The sequence below is a fragment of the Microtus ochrogaster genome, unplaced genomic scaffold (genome assembly GCF_000317375.1).
Source record: "Microtus ochrogaster isolate Prairie Vole_2 unplaced genomic scaffold, MicOch1.0 UNK7, whole genome shotgun sequence".
NCBI lineage: Eukaryota > Metazoa > Chordata > Mammalia > Rodentia > Cricetidae > Microtus > Microtus ochrogaster.
Window position 1 is genome coordinate 3,698,802 of NW_004949105.1, and position 24,440 is coordinate 3,723,241.

Consider the following 24,440-nt stretch of genomic DNA (forward strand, 5'->3'; position numbering starts at 1 on the left):
TTTTTTTTTTTTTTTTGTCTTTTGGAACCAAAACCATGTTTCCATAAAGAGCAAGGTAAAGATTGTTTTTTTTTCCCCAGCAGCCTACAAATTAACTTACAAATGAGACCAGCTTGTATGTTTCTGTTTCTGATTTAAGAAGCCAATTTCACAGCCTTTGACAGAAAAAAAAATTCAATACAGAAGGAGCACAGAGCAGTCAATTTCCAGAGCATATGCCTGGGCTATGAAAAGCCACCAAGTCTCAGTAAATAAACCTTCCCCTTATGGTGGAAACGCTAAAACCCGCAGCAGAACGCAGAGGAGTGGCCAAGTGCGCACCTGGCACGCGCAAATGGCAGCTTCCCAGCCTCCGGGAAACAAGCTTGAGGCATCCAGCCCCTGCAGAGCCAACCCCAGCCTTCGCCGTGCCAAGGTGATCAGCTACCCGAATCGTCACCAGCACGCCGTGCTGAGCGGCACCGATCGTTTCTATAAAAGGAGCCTTCTCCTGAGATTGACATCTGTGTGCGTTGTGATGCTGTAGTTGAAACACATCTTAAACGCAAAACACTAAAACATCCTTTCTTTCTTTCAACTGGCAAGGCAAAGAATTTCATAATAAGGTTCTTTTCAGGTGAACTAAAGAGATATGCCATCCAAAGCTGTGTTCTCCCTCAGGAAACATTTTCCTCATTCCATCAGCAACATGTGTGCGTGTGGTTTAAACAAGTATCAAGTACATGAGCCACAGGGGAGAGCGGCAGAGGAAGACAGCTGGGCCTTGTGTGCTGTGCACAGAGGACAGATGAATGACAGGGGAGGAGTCACCAGACGTTCTGGGGACCCATCTGGGGAAGCTCAATCCACGCAGGGAGTTCTTTTCTATGGCCCAAGGGTCCGAAGATGCTTGTTAGAAGGGGGTCGTGGGCAACTCCACCCAAGGAATGACTGCCTGCATTCTGCACAAACCTTGCAGCTTGCCTTGGGCCTTGCTAGGCTCTGTGTGAAAAGTTGGGCTTTTTGTTCTCTCTGGCAATTTTAATGAGCAATGGGTTTTATTTTTCTAGGATATAGCCACCATGTAAACCGAGGGGAACGTTGCTCGGTTGGCAATTCACCAGGAACTGTTTACCGTTTCCAAATCCCCCAGGGCTGGCAGAGCCTCGCTGGAGCCTGAGTCCTCATTACGACACGCCTTTGTTGGTCTAATTTGTAACTCCAATTACAGCGACCCTTCGCTCAGCAACAAACACGAGAACACTTCATTCTGTACAGAGCTGCTGCGCCCCAACATTCTTAGGTTGAAATACTTCTACTTCAAAGTTACTTCACTCTTACTTCATTTATCTTAGCGATAAGACCACATGCACATATCTCTCCCCCCTCTCTGTCTTATCTGTTTCCCCTGTCAGTAATGTGTATCTAGGTAGATTACATGAGTTTTGTTTTAGACTGCTCCGAGAGATGTTGAATGTCTGCTAGGTAAGAATTACATGGGCAGAGAAAGAGAGTAAAATGTGTATACAGCATTAACTGTCAACCTGACACAGCCTAGCATCACCCGAAAGGGCAGTCTCAACAGAGTAATTGTTTTTATCAGTCCGCTTGGTGGGCATGCCTATGAAGGATTGTTAATTAATGTAGAAAGGTCTAGCCCACTGTGGATAGCACCATTCCCTGGGCATGTAGTTCTAGGCTGTATAAGGAGGCTAGTTAAGCATAAACTAGAGAAAACAAGCAAGCAAGCAGGCAGGCAGGCAACATTCCTCCATGGTTTCTGCACTTCCTTAGCTGTGAGTGAGTTCCTTGGTTGGAGATAATATTGCATGGAATAGCAAGCAGCCCTGTCTTCAGATTCCTCTTGCCCTGACTTCCCTCAGTGACAGACTATAACCTGGGAAGGGTAATCGGAAATAGACCCTTTCCTCTCCTACACCACTGTTTATCAGTGTTCTATAGCCACTAGAAGAGGATGTATGCATGCATCACAAGAGCAGGAAATCTGTGAAGCACACAGCAAGAGCTTTGTGCGGAGCTCCCAGTGGCGAGAAGATTTCCAAGGCCTAGTCTTCCTAGTCAAGCTGAGAAACGGAGATCTGGTTTGTGCTGGCGAGTTTTGACTGATGCCGAGAGCTTAGCAGATGAGCAGAGAGAGCTAGAAGAGGTTTTTGGATATAAATGGCAGAATGTAGGGCATCCAGGACTGGGAAGGAGTACCCACAGACACTAAGAAACCATGCGGAGAAAGATTAGCTATGAAGGCCAATCTCAGACCCATGCCCGTGTTTCTTTCTACACCATGTGTGAGCAAACAATTCTCATCTCCATAGATACACTGAGCTTAAGTATATGCATAATCCATCCCTCTAGGATCTGGGCACCAGCTTCCTGCTCAAAAGTCATTTTCACTCACTAGCTCTTGGCTAAATTGTCCTTCCTTTCCCCTGGAGCTCTCTGTCTGTCTGTCTGTCTGTCTGTCTCTGCCTGTTTCTTTTCCCCCCTCTGTTTGCATCTGTCTCTCTTCCAGTGCTTTTTTGGAGAGTCATTCTTTGGGCATCATTACACACGAAATGAGGCCCACTGGAGCCTGTGTGGGTTGAAAGTATTCTGTAGACAGTAAATGCAGCTCCACAGCAGGCCAGTGCTGAGATGAGTACTCAACTTCAATCAACTCTTGCTTAGTGCTGGAGGACTCAGAGCAGCTAGGGTGGTACCCGGGGTCAGGGCGACAAAGGACAAGAGCTTGTGGGGACATTGTAAGTAAACACTCTCCTGTGACAAGAGCCAGAGATGGCAGGAGACCCAAGCTGAGTCTCACATCTGATCTTTATGAGAAAGCTGGGCCTTAGGTGGCCTGGCCCAGGTACCCAGGTGGCTCTATGGGGAATAGGCAGGGAGATTTTTGACATAGGCTCCACAGCTCTGAATCAAGGCTAAGTTGGGGGGGCATGGTTCATATCCCTTTTACTTACTAAACTATGGAGGGGAGATGTTTCCTAGCACTCTGTGGAGGGTGCTCAGGAAGAACCTCTGATGCAAGCCCCATATCTCTGAGTAAAGGTTAAAATGGTGGCACTCTGCTCTGGCTTTTTCTTATGAGGCCATGTCGGGGACACTTTGCTTAAAGTAACCTATTGTTTTGGGGCTTCACTGTTTCCTTTGCATGGCATCTGACTTCTTCCCTAGGGATGCCTCTATGCTCCTGTGTGTGAGACCTGTTGGCTTTCAGTGTTTTTGATGCTTTTGACTTTTGTGGTCTTGATAGCCATGGCAGCCTTATTCAGGGTGTCAGGTCTGAGGGGCAGTAGGTAACTTTCAAGCAGATCTTTCATAGCAACTTCATAAAACCAGAGTGCTCACCCCACTCTCTCCTGTGGGCCCCACACTGGGGTCACTGCCCCACTGCTGCAGACACTCGGGAACAGAACTTAGTGTCCACACGGAACCATCCTGTCCTCACTTGACCTTGTTCTGCCACTCGTTCCCATGGAGATCGCAAGGCTTCAGTGGGCACTCTCAAGTCCCCTGACTGCCCTGGCGGTACCTGAGTGACCTCTATGGTGAGCCAATCCACTTCTCTTTGGGTCCATGATGAAAAAAATATCCTTATGGCTTAATGCTATTTTTAGTTAAGCTTATTAAGAATAAAGAGAGAAGATGAAAACAAAATCAAAGATGAAAAAGAACACATTACAACCGGTGACCAGAAACACAAAGGCGCATCATAAAAACTGACAAATGGTGTTGCTGACAGATTTGGGAAGCTTATGGGATGTGGATGAATTTCTTAACACATATGATCTATCAGCACTGAACCACAAGGACGTAGGAAACTTTCATAACCAAAAACAAGAAAAAAGACCAAACCAGAAGTAAAACATCCCTAAACAAAGAAAAATAAAACCAACCAACCAAACAAACAAACAATAAGAAAAAAAAACCTCAATCCAGGACCAGATGGATTCCGTGGTGCATTTTACTAAACTTGTAAAAATCAAACATGAATTCCTCTCCAAGTAATCCCAAAACGGAGAGGAGACTTCATTCATTTCACGAAGCCAAACCAGACAGAGCACAAGCAAACAAGCAAGGTCAACATCCCCAATGGAAACCCAGAGAAACATTCTCAACATGACAGCAAACCAAATCCAAATGGACCTCTACAGCTCCTGCAGCACAGCCAGGAGACATGTGTCTCAAGAAGACAAGGATGGTTTAACACATGCAAGCCAATAATCCACTTCGTCAACAGAAGGCAAGAAGAAAATCACGTGATTGACTATCCCAACAAGCACAACTTGTAGGTCTTCTCACGATAAACCCCTAAGTAGTTAAGCACAGAAGGGATATGCCTGAACATAGTGAAGACTATATACAACAAAGCCATAGCCAGCATCACATGGGGTCAGGTGGGGGAGGTGTTGAAAATGTCTCTTTAAGGTCTTCAATACAACAAGGCTATCTATTGTGACTATTCTTATTGGTAGTATACAGTACGGGAGGTCTCAGAACAGTTACATCAGGGAAAGAAACGAGAGTATGACAGGAACCAGGGAAAGTAAAATGACCCCTCCTTTTCCATGCAGAAAAAGCTCAAGACTCCACCCAAATCCTGTGAGAACTGACGAATGAACTCAGTAAAACTGGAGAATACAAAGCCAGCATGCAAAACTCAGTAACATGGCTACAAATCAATATGAACTTGCTAATAATGAAGCCATGAAAGTGATCTTATTCATGGCATCTACAAGAAAATAAAACATCTAGGAATAAAATTTGATGAAGGAAATGAGTGTCTTCTAGAATGAAAAGTGTAAAAGGCCAGTGAAGGAATTTGAAGATCCCTCTCTCCCTCTCTCCCCACCAATGCACAGGTATAGACATACACACAAATGGAATGACCTCCCATGTTAATGGGTTACAACAATTCATATTATTAAAACATATATGACCCCCAAAACACAACCCAAAACAATTAATGTATTTAATGTAACCATCCACAGAATATTCATGCACTATTCATTAAAATAGAGGGCTGGACTGAGCTGTTAAAGTCTAGGCTCACAACCAAAAAGTAAAATAGAAAAAAAAACCCTTAATTACAAAAGTTCCTGGATGCTGTGGGAGCTCCTTCCACTCCTTCAGTTAATAGCCTTTAAGATACCAGCCCACTGGGGCGTGGTCTTCTGGCTCTCTTTCCAGTGGCTAGACTCTCTGTTTCCTGTTTGTGAGGAGAGGACTGTAATTTGGGATGGTGATCTGTAAGATTTTACCCTCAAATAAATAACCATTTTTATTATTCATAATTCTTAACTTGTGTGGGATTGTTTTGCAGCTTCACCTGGATAGTAAAGGCAGCCATTGTGAGAATGAGCAATGCTAGAAATAGGATCTATACTACAGAACTACAGTGATCAAAACAGCATGGTGGTAAACTCATAAAAACGGATTCATAAATCAACAGGACAGACTAGAAAAATAGGAAATGCAGACAGGTGCAAATAACAGATACCAGAGGAAAAACAGAGTCAACAACCAGTGGTATCTCGGAAACTAGATAGCCCCATGCAGAAGAACGAAGCTAGATAGACCCATTTTTTCGCCCTGTGTAAAATAAACTCACAATGAATCCAAGACCCAAATGTAGGATCTGAAACTTAAGTCTAGAAGAAACTGTTGACTAGTAGAAAACACAGGGGTAACTCCAGGTGTCAGCGTGAGAGATGGTTTCCAGATGACTCAGACACGTTGGAAATTGGAACAATAACAGCAAATGAGATTATATGAAACGAAGAAGTTTCAGAACAGCCAAGGAAGCAACGACGGAATGAAAAAAGCAACCCCCACAACATCAGGACACTCTCCAGTTGTGATGGTTGATATTGATCAACCTGATGACACAGGAATCAACTAAGAGACACACCTGCGGGCATTTTTAGGGATCTGAGCCGAGGAAACTATCACTCAGAGCGGTCAGTGTCTTCTAGTGGCACCCTGATGCAGGGACGAAAGCCTTGCTGCTGGCCAAGCCATCTTCACTTCTCGGTGAGTGCTTCTATTCTGCCATCTGTTGCTGCCACTGCCATTACTGCCCTCAGCAGGCATCAGACTTTAGCTTATTCAGCCTTCCAAGCAACTCTTTAGGACTCCTGAAGAGTCTCCTCACCAGATTGGAACTGGAGAGACATCCAGCTTCCTAAGCCCATTAGCTACTAGGTTCTCAGCTTCTTGTGTGTGCAGACAGCCACTGTTGGGCTACCTAGCCCCCATCACATGAGTCAATCTAGTGGCTCCCCCTTTTCCCACAGGAGAATATCTTCCTTTCCTTCCTCCCTCCCTCCCTCCTTCCTTGCGTTTCTCTCTCCCTCCCTCCCTTTCTGAGACAGAACTTGGAAGCCACTAAGTAACTAAGGCTGGCCTTGAACTTCTAATCCTCCTGCTTCCAACTCACAAGATCTTGGATTACAACCATGCAGTACCATGTACAGTAATAAATTCCAAAATACATAAATAACTCCAGTAATTCAACAGCACCCTCCCAATAATCCTATTAAAAGGTGGAGAAATTAACAGAGCAGTTCCTATAGAGGATTGTCATCAATTCTTTGAGAAAAAATGACCAGCAGCTAATCATCAGGGAAATGCAAATCCAAACAGACGTGAGATGCCAGCCTACCCGGCCTGACTTTTACCAAAGGTCAACAAAACCACAAGTTCTGCCGAGGGAACAGAAGGGCAACAGTCCTTGCTCACTGTTGGTGGGAGTGTAAACCAGTACTGCCTCGATCAAATATGGTATAGAGTCCCCCCTACCCTGAAAAATATCTAAAACTAGACCTACTTATAAAGGGATCACACTATTGGTATATACCAAAAGAGAATGAAATCGGATGTTAAAGAGACACCTATAAAACCATGTTTACTGCAGCCTAGTTCCAATAGTGTGGAATCAATATAGGTGATCATTAACTAATGGATAAAGAAAATATGATATATTAATATATGTAACATACATTGATACACACACATCAATAGACACAACTGCAAAAGAGGAAATCTTGCCATTTTCAACACTATGGGTGGAAATGGAGTACATATGATAAATAAAACAAGTCAGGAGGAGAGAGACACACACCATCTATCTCACTCATTGGTTGAAGATAAAAAAAAAATTGATGTCCAAAATGAAGATAGTTGAGCAGTGACTACTGAGGTCTGGGAAGGGTGAGAGGAGAGGGAAACAGGGAGGATGGACAACAGGGTTGGTACAGGAGGAGTAAGGGCTGGTGTTCTGCAGAGCACAGTGAACGCCTGTGGTGTCCATCCCCTCCCATCCTTATGACGAGCCAGCAAGAGGAACTCCAAGGCGATGAACACGAGATGACATGGACCTGGAGATGATCTATTCCTTGATTTGACCCCCGTCTATATACGTGTTGAATATACACACACAGCAAATGCCTGTCAGTTAAAAAGAGCAGAACAAAATGAAAGAGGGGTAAAGGGATAGAGTAGAGGTCCTGTGGAGGTTCCAAACAAGGGACAAGATGGACAGGACTGTGTAGGATGTCTGCTGGGATGCTCAGAGCTGTCAACAGCCCCAGTGTTCACTTAGGGGCTTTGTGGAAGCCACTGGCCAGGGCTGTGTGCCTCTTGATACTCCTCTTAAATGCTGATTGAAGCAAATTTAAATGTAAATGTGAATGTAAATATAAATGCTGCTGGGATGAGCAAATGTAACTGGGGAAAATGGGATTTTTAAGCTGTATTTTTTTAATGTTAAGTGGAGACCATCTTTCCACTGTGAATTCATTCCGGGCCCTTAAAGGGAAGGAGCTTAAGGGAGGCTAAGGTCCTTTCCAGTGTGTGGATGGATGGGAAAGAGCTCAGGAGGGCAGCAGGCTGCAGAGACCTGAGAGGAGAGGGCAGGGAAACACCAGTCAGAAGCAGATCACTGCAGACTGCTGAAAAGGAGCAACAGTTCCTTATTCTTTTCCCTTACCTTCACTCTCAACCTTTCAAAACTTAGGAGTATCATTTGTTAAAACAAAACAAATGAAAGCCTAAAACATACCTGTTCCTGGCTACAAACCCAGCAAACCAGAAAACGCCAAGGGCTTTTCTTTACTTGGAGGCGTCAAAGAAACCAGGGTCACTGTGGTTACAGACTACACGAGGGGAGGCAGCCAAGTCAGAGAGAATACGGAGGCCAAAGAGGGAGGTGAGGGAGGCATGGTAGATGCTGGGGTTTGTTGCTCATAATGGTTGAGGGAAGAAAACATTTTTCAGGGGGCAGAGCAATTGTACCTCCTTGGCTGGTACCAGGTACCCTCCAAGGCTAGTGTCTCCACCTCAGGACACAGGGAACCGCTTGGCCCCTAAGCAGGATGCAGTGGATCATGGCCCACGCTCCTGCCATATTATTCCAAGTTTGGCCTTAAGACAGTTTGTCTGCTGAGGCAGAAAATGAAAGAACAAAAGCCTTTTCAGAGACGAACTCGGGCCAGGATTCCCCGCCAGTTCAATTGACTGTGTTTTGACCTACTTACAAACAAGTCTTCCTTGAATGCTAACTATGTGTTCCGAATCAGCCAAAGGTGGAGACGGAAAGGTGTCCTTTTATTCAAGCGCAAATCTCTAGTTTTGGGTGAAAAAATAAAAAAGAAAGAACACTGCCCCTGGGCAAAGACTTCTGGGTCTCTTAGACCATGTCCTCACAAAGTACCGTGGGCACATTCCTTTAATTTTTCCTTAATTCCCATTGCTGGCTGTGAAATGAAGTCTGGGCTTGTGAGGCCCAGACCGGGATCTTTCCACGGCAAAGTTTAGTGCCACCAGCATGAAGGACAGCCCTGTGAGGATACCTTTGAATGCACCCAGACATCCATTCAGCTGGGTCCGGGGACAAACGCTGCCTGAGGAGATGTGTGTATTTCATAAATCTTCCCACAAGCGATATGGCGAGACAGATAGAGGGCGGCTGGGAAGAGAAGAAGGACTTTGTTCAGAGGTGAAAATGGACGGAGAACGGTGTGTGAGGGAAGACTCTCAGGAAATGAGGTATTTGGGGGTAGGGGTGGGGCTCCTAGTGGAAGCCACAATTTCCTTCCAGGGTCCTCAAACCTCCCCCCTACAGGTTTACTATTGAGACCATGGTTGTTGACATGAACACTGGGAGGAGACAGGTCTGGGTCCCCCGCAGGTGCCATGGTTAGTAAGGCCCAGCCAAGGGACTTGATGAGGGACTGATGGAGGTTGGCGGAGGACATGAGGCGGTTTGGACTTTGTAGGTAGGGTTCTATGACCATCGTCCTCTCTTTCAGCTGTGTCCTGCTGTAGTTTTATGTGGCACTAGGGGAACTTTACTTTAGGGCTGTCTTCCAGGCATCTCATCTCTTCCCCGCACCATTCCAGGCTATTTGGCTTTTGCATGCTACCATGAAGGGACACAAAGTGTCCACATTTGCAAACTACATTTTGGTAAGATAACAGCTGGACCTGCCACTGACTGTTTGGCCAACGCTCCCAATTGGCGTCTAGCTATAGGATGTGGGATTCCCTTCTGTATGCTGTGAATATGTTTTATTGCCATTGGTTAATAAAAAAGCTGCCTGCAGCCAATGGATTAGTAGAGGAAAGCCAGGCAAAAAATCTGAACAGAGATGTAGAGAGAGAGTAGGTGGAGTCAAAGAGATGCCATGTAGCTGCCAAAGGAGAAAGACAGGAGTCGCCAAGTCGCCAGCTGGAACCTTACAGATAAACCACAAACCTCATGGTAAAATACAAAATAATAGAAATGGGTTAATTTAAGATATAAGAGCTAGTTAATAAGAATCCTGAGCTAATAGAATGAGCAGTGCTTTAATTAATACAGTTTATGTGTGATTATTTCAGGTCTGGGCAGCAGGGAACAAACAAGCAGTCTCTACCTACAGCTATAGGCAAAGGGGTAGGGAGATCCAGGGGAGATGGAGGAGGGACTGGCAGGGAGGCTGGAGGCTTGGAGAGGCTGGACGAGACATAGCTGCTTACAATACTGAGCAATCAACACACATGAATGGTGAGAAGCCATTAGGGCAGGGAAATCCAGAAGCTGATGGCTAGCTTCCAGGCCTGTGGCAGCTGGAGGCCAGAGAAACATCTGGCATGACACCCAGACTGGTCGGATAAAGAGTGGTTCCAAAACCAAGGAATTTTAATTAAAAAGAAGTCCAAGGCTGAAGGAGAGAAGAGAGAGAGGCAGAGGGCACTGTGCAGATTACAAGGTGCGAACGACAGATCCGGCACAGAACAGCAGCCTGTCATGTGGCTTCCAACTCAGGAACCACCGGAGAGAACAAGCCCTTGGGAAGACCTGAAGAATGACTTGGTGTCTGCTAGTTTTTCATGCCTGCTCACACATTATAGATGTTTTACCTAAGCACACGCCTGTATCTTTCAGTGTGCATCTTTGTCATGTACACACACATGATTGTGTCTTTGTGTGTGTGTGCTTGCACGTGTGTGCACATGCATGAGCGGGCCAGAATTTGGTGGCAGTGCCTTCTTCACGTCCTCAACACATGATGAATTGGAGAGCGGATCCCCACTGGACCCAGAACTTTCTCTTTTGACTAGTCTGGCTAGCCTGCTGACTTTGGAGGACCCCTGGTCCCCGTCTTCTCCATGCTTGGATCACCAGCAGTCTGCCATACTCATCTGGCATTTACATGGTGCTGGAGATCCGAACTCTGGTGCTCAGATTTCTGCAGCAAGTGCTTTGCCCAAGGAGCAGTCTTCCCAGCCCCGCAGCCTGGATTTTTCAGAGACAGATTATGGAATCATTCGTTTCAATGGCATCCTCTGCAGGGCCCCTTTCTACCCCACCTGGTAGGGGAAGGGTGCGGTGCAGAGAAAGCAAAGCCACCAGAGAGTCGCAGAGTTGGAGGCCAGAGGATGGTAAAAGTGGTGTCGCACTCTCTCACTGGTAACGATTGATATTCTCGGTGAACAGACGCCCAGGACAGGGTGACCAGAGGGCAGAGAAGAGCATGTGCCATACCAGGGATGGTAGACCCGGGTATCTGGGGGCTGAAAAGGGAGTGAGGGTGAAGTGCAGAGCTGAGAGCTCAGGGCTGGAGTGGGGTGAGATGTCATAGTTACAGCACTGCCTCGTGTTTAGGGAACACTGCGGCAGAATTCCTAGACACAAAGGGGGAAAAAAGTGGACCAGTTTTTCGCTTTTCCAAGAGTGATGGAACCAGAGAGGGTCCCGACTTCCCTTGCCGTGTTCCTTTAGATGAGCAGAGAGAACACTTCACATCTGGATATCACTAAGGTTTGCCAACGACAAGCAGAATTTAAGCCCTTTTCCACTGCTATAAAAATAATACTTTATCTAACTACCAATTTGTCTCTTTGAATAAATCTGTCTATACAAGCAATTTGGTTAGCATCTCCTTTCAAAACAGAGCCCGCGAGCCTTGGATGATACACCAGGAGGAGGTGGCGCTGCTGGAAGCCTCCACCACCTGACTTCCAGGATTCACAGTTGTTCATCTGTTTCGTTAATTGGCCACTTGATGACTCAGCCGGCGTTTAGCGCCATTACTCAGTATCCACGCGGGCGTCTCTAAGCCAGCACACTACCAGGCCAAGCTTTGGTTCTTAGAGGGTAGGATTCGAGATCTGTGAATATTGAATACATATGTCTTTGAGGAAAACTGAAGCGCTGAGGTTGTGCTAATGGTGCCACCAGCTGGCAGGAACTAAAGAGGCTTCCTTGGGAGTGGTGGTGTCTTTGGAGGCTCAGGACTCCCCTGTCATTCTTGGTGAGTGAGCCATTAGGAGACAAAGAGGGCAACTATATAATGCAGCATGACACAGTGCTCTGGATCCTGCCAGCACTGTCTGTAATATGCTTTTGCCTTTGGTGAATCCATCTCATCCACACCATTGGGGACAGGTACTCTTACCACAGACACAACTTCCTGTCATCACCACATGCCACAAGTGTCGTTGTCATGTGAGGGAACAGATCTCACGCAAAGGCAGACCTATGGGCACATCATCTACGTGTTCAGGATATTTGTGTTGTTTTGCTAAGTCCCTGGCACCAAGGGATGGATAGTCACATTGGAATGATGTTTCAAGGGACAGCCCAAATGCAACCCACAACCATTTCCTGTCACACTGTGGCCCTGTTCACAGAAGACAGCGTAGGAAATCAACCTGATGTGCGTGTTCCAGGGAGTGAGTGGCTCGGGGAAGGGATGCCCACACAGCACAGGAGGCTGTTCAGTCCTAAGGGGGAGTCACTGCCGTTTACAACAGGGACAACCAGGAGTGCGGTACACTTAGTGAAACAAATGGGACTCAGCAAGACAAACTCCACACCACACAGGCTCCCCACAGGGAAGCTCAAGAGCTGGGTGCACAGAAGCAGAGTGTAAAGGGTGGTTAAGAGGGGCTGGGGGATTGTAGAAAGATGTCTGATTTCAGTTACATCAGAAGAGTTCATCCAAGAGATTGTAGAGCATGGTGACTACACTGAACCTTGCATTATATACTCAGGAATTACATGACTAACAACAAGAGAATGGGGGTGAGCATGATGAAAGTATTATCAAAGTATTACATGTAGGAGAATGTCATGAGACCCACTATTCTCTATAATTAATATATGCTAATAATAAAAACTTTAAAAGTCATGGCAGGTTAAGCCAGACATGGTAGAACACACTTATAATCCCAACCAGCCTTTTGCTGAGGGTTCAAAGCCAGCTTGGTTTGCATACTGAGTGAAAGGTCAGCCTATATTAAAATGTGAGATTTAGTCTCTAAAAACAACCAAGAATTTCAGCAGGGCGATTCCTGGTTGCAATAATTTCTAATACCGAATAACTAGGGGGAAAAGCTGTATAGTTCCGACAAAAGTCACTGACATGGAGGATTGCAACGCTTGCAGCACTGTGTACCAAATGACTGTACCACACAAATAAGATGTAGCAACATTATGTCTCAGTAACACAATTCTCAAAGGTAGCACCAGGTCTGCCTTCTGTCTCTGGGCTTGGAGAGCTCTAGCTACTACCCAGATGTAGGTAAAGCAAGCACACTGGCTTGCTTTGGAACCCTAAAAGGCAAACACACCTTCAGACTTCACTTTGTACCCTATGCATTGATACAAGGCAAATGGCAATAGTGGCTAAAACCTCCTGCACCAGGTCATAGTCACCTGAGCCTTACCTGGAGGTAGTGGCACGGCCGCAGGGAAGGCTTGATCTCTGGGTGGACCAGGGGCTTGTCCAAGTTCAGGGAGCTCTTGCGGTAGGCCTCCTTGGCCTGGCTCACCGTGAGGGTGGACCAAGAGCTACGCTTCATGTACCTGGTGTCAGGCGTCAGGGCCAAGCCTTCGCAGGCTGAGCACTTAACATCACTGTTGCTTTTGGAAGTCTTTAGTGAGAGGTCCCCAAAGGGGCTCTGCAGTGCCTCGGGGTAGCAGTGGGAGATGTGGTCCATGTGGTGGCGGTTGGCCACACTAGGTGTCCGGTATGTGCTGTCACTGTCCAGGTTATCATCAGAACTCCACCAGCTGCTCATACCAGACTTGTGCTTGCCCTCCGGCTTCCGCTCCTTGCTTTTACTCCTTTTGCTGTGTTTAGAATGGTGGCTGTGGTGGTGGTCGTCCACCCGACTATCACTCTTGGTCCCATTGATGTTGCTCTTGGATGATCCCTCCAAAGAATGAGACTTGGTGAAGAGTTTCTGGACAGAGTGGACCAGATGCCGGATTCTGCCTGGGCTCTCATTCCGCTGCTCAGTGGCAGCGGAGGCCCTCTGGTACTGCAGTGTGTGAAAACCATCCCGGTGCAGGGGTAGCTGTTTCTCAAACTGGTCCAAAAGGTTGGCGGGGATGCGATTTACCTTTGTGTTCGTGTGGGTCATGGCACAATCATCCCTCGTGTCATAGTGTGAACTGTAGTGCATCCTGGGGAAGGTGCTACTGGACACGTGGTCGCCCAGCATCACAGGCATCATCATACACTCGGAGTGGACGGAGCTCCTGGGCGAGCAGCGGTGGTGGTCCATGGGGCAGCTCTCAGCCGGGCTGAGAAGGTAGGGCTGCCGCACATCTGGCCCATGGTGCATGTGGTCATGGGGGTGCTCGCAGTCATCAGGGGGTGACAGGCCGCAGGTATGACCCGCACACAGCTGGGGCTGGGTCCGGCTTCCAGTTAACCCTTTCATGTTCCTGGGTGCAGGCGAATACCTCTCCTCATTGAAGTGCTGCGACGTGGGAGACCATGAGTATTGTTGGTCTGTTGACAGAGCAGAAACGGGATTTAGTGCAAGTCTGGGAGCCCTGGGGTGCGACAGAGATACAGGAGTCGTTTTCCTAGGAGCCAGCTCCTGAACCGAGTCAACAGTCACATGTGTGGACTATGGTGACTCCTCAGGATTGGAGGTTGTTATGGAGCAGAAACTTTGGTCTCCCTACATGAACACCCACAGTAATAGGTATTTAACATCGGTAGATGCAAGGGAGCTCTCAACAGGCAGACTATGAGACCTTAAAAAAACAAAGATTGAGAAGATCGCTCACTCTGTGAACTGTTTTGCATGCATAAGAACCTGTATTCAAACCCTAACATCCATATCAAAAGCAGGGCACAGTGGCATGTGCTTGTAACCCTAACTTTGGATGTGCAGGGTCAAGCAGTTCCCGTGAGGGATACTTCTCAAAAAAGAAATGGTGGAAGGCACCTGAGGAACCACGCCTGGTGTTGTCATTGGACAACTACACAATGTGCATATCCTTATATATATGTGTACTCATATCCATGTATGAATAAGCACCCATACAACACTTAGATACACACATACAAACACACACATGCACGCACACAATATAGCTGTAGATCAATTATATCGGAACATTTTGGTTTAGCTTAAAACACTTGAAAAGTAACATCTGATGTTTAATTAGTAACACTGCCCGGTGAAGTAATGTATTAGAACTAATAAATTAATCATGAAATAATTGTTTAATGCCACATGCTACCAGAAAGATAGGCCACGGAGGCAGGTTTCTCAACTCTAACTCTCTGCAGTTTAGGGTCACGGATAGAGAGGCCAGATCGGTAGATCACCAGGCCTCGGTTCTTCCCCTGGATTCTGCTGCACAAGGGACACAGCTGGAGACCACTGGGTACCCTTACATTCCACCTCCCAGACTGTCTTCCTGAACACCATGAAAAGCCTTCTTCCTACATGTTTTCCTCACTGATCTTTGTCCCAGGCTCTTTCTTACCTGAACTCAGGAGCCTGATAAGTGTGCGCTCTGACAATGGCGGGCTGCCTACTACTCCTAGAATGTCACTGTGAGCTCTTTCCACCTTCGGATCCCTCAGGCTGGAACCTCTCTCTCTGTGATGACTGTGTTTGTGGGGGCAGTCAACTCCACTTTGCTGGATGTCCTGTCCCCACAAGCTGATGCTCAGACAGGAAGGGGACTCTCACGTGTCTGTCTCAGACTGGACCTCACTTTGTCACCTGGTACCCAGCCCACATCCGTTGTCTCCATGGCTAGCCCCTTGTCTCTCCACTGGCTCTTCTGCCACAACACCGCCGAAGCTGGAAATCCCAGCTTAGACACAGAAACAAGGGACAAGGACAAAGGCCTGAGTGTCAACTCTAAGGCACTGGGACATGAAGGGCTGCCATCAAAGCAGACGCCAGTGTTCCTGGAAGAACCCCAGCAGACGGCTACAGAACTGGGAATGGGGACAAAGAGGTCTTCTCTTTGCATGGCAAGTGGTCACCGACTCAGGGGTAACTGAGCTCCAAAGAAGGCTTCCTGGGTGGTGGCCTGAGGTGTCCCCTTGGTACTGGAATGGCTGAAGTGCCTCTAAGGGTCCTCCTTCTTCCAGCCAGGGCCCAGCATAGCACCGATGTCTCAGGTAGGAGCCATTAAAAAACATCACACTTAATATAACTCAGAGGAAGGTTTTTTTTTAAAAAAAAAACCCAACAGGTAGTTAGTGGATAAGTTGCAAGATGGCACTCTGCAACCCAGACCTAACCACGCCCCAGCGTTGCTGTCCTTTTATCTTTTGCTTTATTTTTCTATTATCATGTAATTTAATACAGTGCCAATCTCTTTTAACCTTAAAAGCAAGCCCATCGGAACTCCAATCACAGGTCCTATTTCAGCCCAATGTTCAGCCCCACAGCTATGCTAGAAATGGGGCCACATCGAAGAACTGTGTGAGAGATAAAAATTAGCGGGAATAATTAAATTTCACGAGGCGACATGTCTGCAGCATCGTCTCGTTTCCACGGCACGGATCTGAATCTCCTGGTGTAGGCGTGGAGTCCCCCATCACCTTCCATCACTCTCCCAGTTACAAGTGAGGTGGTGAGGGGCTGCGGGTGACAGCATCTCTGGAGAGCCTAGGGAGGGGACACACACTCTAGGTTTTCAGGAGTCTATGTAACAGGTAATAAAGTCTTAGGAGCTGTGTCTTTCTTTTTGTGAAGATGAGGATAACAAGCACCGGGTGTACGAATCATCTGAGCTGCTTAATCTCCAGCTATTCATAGCAGCATTTTGTTATTAGAGAAAACAGCAATTAGAGGTGTCATTCAACAGCACACCGTGTTTCTGCACATCGCAAACAGAACGTAAATGAATCTCTTACAGTAGCAGGACTGGTGAGAGCATGGGTTCATCTATAAGTCTGTTGTCAGTTTCACGAAAATCACATTTCTGTGCCCTGGGTGTGTGCTGTGAACTTCCCTGGGACGTCTGCCTGACTTCCTCCAGGGCACAGCTGACCCTGTCATAAGTTGAGGGAATGGAAGGTAAAGACAGGAAGCTCTTCCACCAACTCGACAACTTACCAACATTTCTCAGAAATGTCATCTTGAAGTGGCGATTGTGAGATTGCGTTGGTCGGTAACGGTCATAGCACCAACCCTTTCTCTGCTGCTCCCACCTTCCGCTAATGTCATCAACCTTCCTCAGTTTCCCCTGGAGCACCTGCTCAGTTGACTTGTCCCCTAACTCCTCAGGATCGGCCTATCTCTCTGGAGACACAGGGACAAAGTCCAGTGCAGATCAAAGAGCACGGAAGGAAACAGTTATGTGACCGTTGTGGTCCACTCACGTTGTACTGGCGTGAAGACAAGTCACCACACACCCAAAGGAGCTGTCAAAGACATTTTCCTAGGACCTGGAGAGATGGGGTGGGCGTAAGTGTGAGGACCTGAGTTCTGATCCCCTGTGCCCATTCACACAGATAGGTGTGGCTGTACTGGCCTGTAGCCCCATTGCTGGGTAGGGGACAGGAACAGGGGATGGGGACAGGCAGATCCTCTGAGCTAGGTTGAGGGAAAGACCCTGTTTCAAATAGTAAGGTGGAGCATAGTAGATAAAGACACCCAATGTTGGCCCCTGGCCTACACACACATACACACACACACACACACACACACACACGAAAGAAATCTAAGAAACCTAAATTTTAAAGAAAAAGAGGAGAGGTACGTCCCCTACTCTCATGGTGGAGATCACCAAATAGGAAGGAATACGAGGAGTGCTGTACCTCGCTTGGTTAGAAATGTCCCCCTTCCACAAGCTAAATGCAGGTAGTCCGCATACGCACCTCCAGGGTTAGTATAAACAACAGATAAACAAACTTAACAGATGCTTTAGACCATATCAGGACCACACAAAGCACATAAAGACACTGTGGTCATCTTTCCTTTAGAATTACCTTCATAGGTCCTACTGAGCTTGTCTGATACCACCTACAAGGGGAACTTGTAAGGGGATTGATGTAGCTGTGTCAGGGGAGGTGTCTGACAGGAATGGAGATAAATGCAGGAGAAAGAAAGTGGGAACTTAGGAAAAAGGGGAGAGCAAAGAATACATATATGTAGATGGAAACGGGTGGGAGCAATAAGGTTAGGGCTGTTCTTCACAACATTTCTCGAAAGAGTATTCCTAGGGGCTGCCACTGTCACACGTGACCCTCTCCTCAGCCCTGGCCAGACACACCCATACATGGTACCTTGCAAGTGCCATTCATAGCTCTATGCTTAAACATAATGCTTAAGGCTGAGATACTCACGTCAAGGGTAATGTGTTGAATGCCCTAAAATAACCCAAATTTACCCCAACCCATCCTATCTATTCCTCCATAGCCTCAAGCTGCTATTTAGGGTTTCATTAACTCTTTTCACTATCAGTATGTCCATGTGCTTGCACACACACATATACACACACACATATATACACACATACAAATTCATACACATACACACACACATACACACACACACACACACAGAGGAGTGATTCTTCTTGGTTCTCTGATCAGCAGATTCAACAGAAGCATCAATGATTTGTCAGATATACAAGTATCTTTAGAAACAAAAGTCTTAATTGATCCATACATCAAAACCACAATACAAAAAGACACTTGTCCCTAGATGTCTCCAGGTAACGCAACGTGAGTCCTGGGAGTAGAGAGTCTGAGCTCAGGTGTCCAGCCTTTTACCTCTCTCTCCAAACTGCATTGGTGTTTTCTACTGAGAGGAATCGTGAGCACATTTGCAATATAATGCACTTAATTACCAAATGACATCCTATTTATGGGCTTAATAAACAGCCTTTAAACAACGCCTCACTGTAACATTAAAAAACAAAGGCATAAAGGAGAATTACTGTTTGCTGTAAAACCTGGTCCCATTATTCTCGAGGCCCAAAGGCCAGGGTTTACTTTTTGCGCTAGATGAGTCTACCCAGAAATGGAATGAACATCAGCGTCTCAAAGGCAATGATAATTGTTCTGCAAACTATTTCTCCTGTCTGGATTCCTTTTAATACAAATCAGAGGCTTCTTCACTTTAACCCACCAGCCTTCTCTCTTAATGTTTATTTGGGCTAGGGGATTATCCACATTTCAGCAATGGGTTGATCCTGGAATGCATGCTCCAGATTCCAGCAGTCAAAGAGGGCTTCTGCTAAGATAGCTGCCCTTGAAGGTTGTCTCACAAGCAAATAAAATTCAGAAATACAACTCACAAAGTGGTGACCCCCGACTTCCTTATTTTTAGAACACAAAATTTAAGCTTTACTATAACAGACGCACACCACAGTCTTTGGTGTAAACAGTGTGAATGGACGCTAACATTATTCATCTGGGAAGTAGCCAGATGATGGTAACTTTCTGTTGAGAAATACAGAGTTCCATCTTAGCAACCACATATTCTCTCACTAAACTGAGATACCTGTAGGACATTAGTGTATATTCATGCCCTAATCTTAGTTTTGTTGCTTGTGACTTTAATTTTCTTCATTTTATTATTAGCATTGTATGCGTGTGTGCAGGTCCACATGTGCCGCCGTGTGACTGCAGATGGCTCAGTGGTTCAGAGCAATGGGATCAATTATCAACACCTGTATGGCAGCTGACCACCCTCTGCATGCAGTACACACATGCGGCACAAGACGCACACACAAACACTTGTGCACACACGCCACAGTGTGTGTGCAGAGGTCAGAGGGCAACTTGTAGGAGCTGGTTCACTACTTCCCCATTGATCCCAGGGAAGTCAGTGTTGTACAGAAGGCGTTTCTGCTCACTGGGCCCCCTCACTGCACCTAAAGCGTTCTAACACAGGTACCTTGTTCGGGAGAGGGCACCACATTTGGGAATGCATAGGTCAGGTCTGCGAATGCCAATACTCCACCTGAAAATAACTCGGGTAGAGGACAGGTTGAGAGGCACATACTCGCTGCACCCCAGGATGGTAGGTGCTCCTCCGGCTGAGGGGTTGGACATAATGCAGCCCGCCACATATAAAAAACCGTCTACAGTGTCTGAATGGGACTTGTGGTCCAGTCCACAAAGAGTCAGTAAGGGAGACAGAAGCCTTGAAGATTCTTGCAGGGATCTGAATGTAGACATCAGAGAAGTCTGCCATGAGACATCCTTTCCAGTCCACCCACTTAAAAAAAATCGGCTATAAACTGAAGTTGAAATATTTCTTAGAGTCAAACAGAGACATTAAGAATTAAAGCGTGCTCTGAGGTCACTGTGTGGCAGAGCAGGGCTCTCTTGTTACTTAAGGGCATTTATAAATGAGTGTGGCCTAGGAAATAAATGAGGCAAAAATCTGAGATGTTGTAAAGTGTTCATACCCTTTGGCAAGGCAATTACAGTTACTCTATGTTTAAAAAGAAAGAAAGAAGAAAAAAACACTCTTCAATGAACCAAATCACTTTGCAGAGAGCGTTTCTATAGCATCAGGAGCCAATTTCGTGTTGCTTACTTGTTTATACACTGCCATCGTGGCCAGGAAATTTAATCTGATGTTACACACGTTAATGGGAAGGTAAGGTAAAATACTGAAATCTTTTTATAACGAGAAAGAGAAGGAAGGTTGGGCTGTGCTCCGGAACCTCAGGCAAGACTTGCAGGCAGCTCTCAGTCTTCCTTTTTCTATAGTCAGTGGGAACAGAGAAACACAAAATCACACTAAGCCCAGAGATGTGGCCAGAAAGAATATGGTTTCAAAGTCAAAGAGAATCCTCTTAGAGAACACGACAATACAAAGAAGGAAAGCTTCTCAACACTGTTGTTACTGTTTAAAGTGTCTATGGAAATAAAGGTGTAAGGGCCAAGGGCCTAAATTCAGAGCCCCAGCACCCACATAATGGCGACAAACCAAACATCTGTCACCACAGTGCTGGCATGGTAGAGACAGGCAGATTCCTTGTGCTCAATGGTCAGCAAGTCTAGCAAATTGCCAAGCTCCACATTCAGTGAGAGACCTTGTCTCAAAACCACAGGGAGAGTGATCCAGGAAGATGCCTGAAACTGGTCTCTCTTTGACCTGCACACATATGCTTATGCACGCACATACATATTCATGTACATCCACATGTATAAATACCCATGTTCACACACACAGGCATGCACACATGCATACATAGGCATGCACACACAGGCATGCACACACGCACACACAGGCATGCACACACGCACACACAGGCATGCATTGGAATAAAGCATTTTCTTAAGAAATAGTAAGCAAAAAAGGGTGTCTTATAGACACCAAGATGATATAAATTTCAAATAAGTGAACAGATTCCAACCTCTCCAATATATTATAGAGCTATAGGAATGAAGGATATTTTTCAGAACAGATCCATTCAATTTGTCCTAGGAAAACACCAGAACAAAGAGAGGAAGAAGTTGCTATCCCAGCATTATCATTTATGAAATATTTACCAGGCTAGAAACACAAAGATAGACATAGCATATGCCAGTTCCTGAGTGGTTGGTTAGCATTTTCCTGTGATTGTCATGGTTTTATACTGGAACTTACAGTGTCTGCTCCAAGAGCCCAAATTTTCACACGGTGCAAGCCAAGCATCTGTTGCTCTTGCATGCTCACAGCACATCAACCGGTGCAAGTTTAGCCCTTTGGGCCCCACCCTGAAAGTGCATCTTGCAACAGGGGGCCAATTCCTAGCAGTTTTCAGACACAAACCAATCACCCCACTTTCAAAGCCCCACCGTGGACCAATCCCAACTTCCCTATCATCCCGGGGTCTCAGAATCCAAAGATACAGGGAAGAGTGCAGCTCATGCATGCACATGAAATGAATTTAATAAGAAAGTGTTTGCTGTGCAAATGGTATAAGGGTGCAGCAGGCAGCATGGCACTGCTGCCGCCAGCTGAGTACGGAGAGGGGAGTCCTGGCGTGGCTCTTACTCTGCGCTTTTGTCTCTGATGCTCCATGCTGCTGTTATCTTTGTTGGCGAGAGAACCTTGTGCTGACAAGGGCTGGAGTACCTATCTCTCCTTGACGCTCTCCCTAATCCATGTTGCTGGGCTCTCATGGGAACTGTTTCCTAAGCCCCACACTCTAGGCCCAGGCTGTGAGCTAACAGTGTTCTAGGCTCACAGTTCCCTGTTGGAATGCACTTACACTCCACCAAGATGTGACAAGAGGGCTGTGGGAAGGAACCTGGCAGGTGTCTGGGAATGTGTCCTGTAGGTGAGGAGCCACAGCGAGGAAGCAGGGCTTCCGCAGAGCAGCAGCGTGCAAGAGTGGTCACACACAGGGGAGGAGGTAAGCAGGAGTATAGCCAGGCTGCCACTGAGCCTCTCCTCTTGAGAGGCAATGTTTTTCATGGTTAAAGCATTGATGTTATTCAGAAAATTCCCCGGAAATTCATGTTTACTGAACACAGTCTCCTAGATGCTTCTGAAAATATTTAAAACCATAGACTCAGACTTATTATTATTATGCATTTTATATACCAATCACAGTTCACCCTTTCCCCCCCTTCTGCTCCCCCACCCCCATCCACACCTCAGAAAGGTAAGGCCTCCCATGGGAAGTCAACAAAGCATGGCACATTAAGTTGAGGCAGAATCAAGCTCCTCCCTGCTGCATCGTGGCTAAGCAAGGCATCCCACCATAGGGAATGGGCTCCAAAAAGCCAGCTTATGCACCAGGGATGAATTCTGGTCCCACTGCCAGGGGTCCCACAACAGACAAAGCCACACAATTGTTGCTGAGATGCAGAGGGCCTAGTTCGAGCCCATGCAAATTCCCTACCTGTCTTTCTAGAGTCCTTGAGTTCCCAAGAGCTCATGCCAGTTGTCTCTTGGTTTCCCTGTAATGATCTTGAGCCCCCCCCCCCCCCTGTTCAGATGCTCCCTCCTTCATCTCTTCGATTGGACTCCAAGAGCTTGGCCTGGTGTTTGGTTGTGGATCTCGGTATCTGGTTCCACCAGTTACTGGATGAAGACTCTATGATGACAGGGTAGTCACCAATCTGATTACATGGGATGGTCAGTTCAGACAACCTCTTCACTGTAGCTAGGTATCTTAGCTGGGGTCATCCTTGTGGATTCCTGGAAATTTCCATAGGCTTAGACTTAAGGCTCACTGATATCTGTCTGTCTTTCTTTAAGTTCAGGCCAGTTCACATACTTTCCACCCTAGACTGGACACTGACACTTCCTATCACACAAGTGACAGTGATGCTGGGTTACCCTTTGTTGGTAGTAACTGAGTGAGTGACACTGGATTAAATGGAACAAATGGGTCACACTAGTATTAAAAAAATAACCAAACCAACTAATAAGCTGAACCTGGGTCAGACAGCATAAATCTGTGTTGTAGATGAAGAAGGAAACATACAGAAAAGCCAGTGACCTGAAGTCACATAGATAGCTTGGGACATTTTGTTTTGTGTGATGAGGCTCAGACAAATTAATCACATAGAGGCTAAATTGAGAAACACATCCAACAATACCCTTAGAGTACGGTTTTTTAAGATGGATGCTATTTCTATTACACACTTGTGGTTGTGTTTGGGAATTCCCGAAGTTTTAGGAGAGGCCACAAATTTTAGTTTTATTTTTGTCGCTGTTATAAAATACCATGACAAAGCTGAGTGTTGGGATACATGGTCTGTGTCAGCTCATAATTCTAGGCTCTGGTCCACTGTAGTACAGAAGTGAAGGCAGCAACTCAACAGAAAGAAAAGAGAGAAATGAATGGATGCACACTTATTTGTGCTTAATACTCTACCCTTTACAGTCCAGAATCCCTTGCCTAGGGAGGGTGCCGCCCACAGTGGATCTTCTCACATTAATAAATGTCATCGAGACAACCTGCCATAGATATGCACACAGGCCAATCTGATCTAGATAATCCCGCCTGAGATTCTCTTCCTGGCCTATTAAATACTGTGTCAAGTAGACAATTACAACTGGTTACACATGGCCCCACCCAGAAGCAGCATCAGGTCCTTTCCCTGTGTCATCTCAGCACACTGTGCTGGTCACTAAAAGTGGGCAGCAGTGACTGCGGCCAGTGTCGGGAGGCAACTGCCATGTTTGATAAAATGTGGAAAACATCTTGCTATTCTCCCAGCTATAATAGAAATATACCTCAACAATCTACATCCAATCAAAGAAAAATAGAAAGCAATTAACTTCCTGCTGTAGAATAAATCCTTCTGTACATTGTGTAAATTACACTGTGATTGGCTTAATAAAGAAGCTGACTGGCCAATAGCTGGACAAGATAAAGTTAGGCAGGAAAAACAGACTAAAGGACACTGGGAAGAAAGGCTGAGTCAGAGGAGTTGCCAGAGAGACATGGAGAGGAAACAGGAGGTGCAAGACAAGAGAGGTAGCGCCACATGGCAGACTGTAGATTAATAAAAATGGGCTACTTTAAGTTGTAAGAACTAGTTAGAAATAACCTTGAGTTATTGGCTAAGCCTTTAAAATTAATATTGAGTTTCTGTGTCGGTTATTTGAGAACTGGTGGGAGGGAAAGAAAAGTCCACCTACAGCTACACTATGTCACAGGCTAAGTCCACCTACAGCTACACTATGTCACAGGCTAAGTCCACCTACAGCTACACTATGTCACA

At 46.2% G+C, this 24,440-nt stretch overlaps 1 protein-coding gene across 3 annotated transcripts in view; it reads right to left on the minus strand.

Moving 5' to 3' along the window:
* Dlgap2 (DLG associated protein 2) overlaps positions 1-24,440 on the minus strand; it is a 685,199-nt gene that overhangs the window by 86,237 nt on the left and 574,522 nt on the right. For all 3 annotated transcript variants that reach the window (XR_003378611.1, XM_005366239.3, XM_013353440.2), the window contains exon 6: positions 13,210-14,282. Coding sequence is in view for 2 of the 3 variants with exons in the window: in XM_005366239.3 (XP_005366296.2) it covers positions 13,210-14,282 (1,073 nt within the window). In the remaining variant the exon portion in view is untranslated. The remainder of the gene's footprint in view (positions 1-13,209; positions 14,283-24,440) is intronic.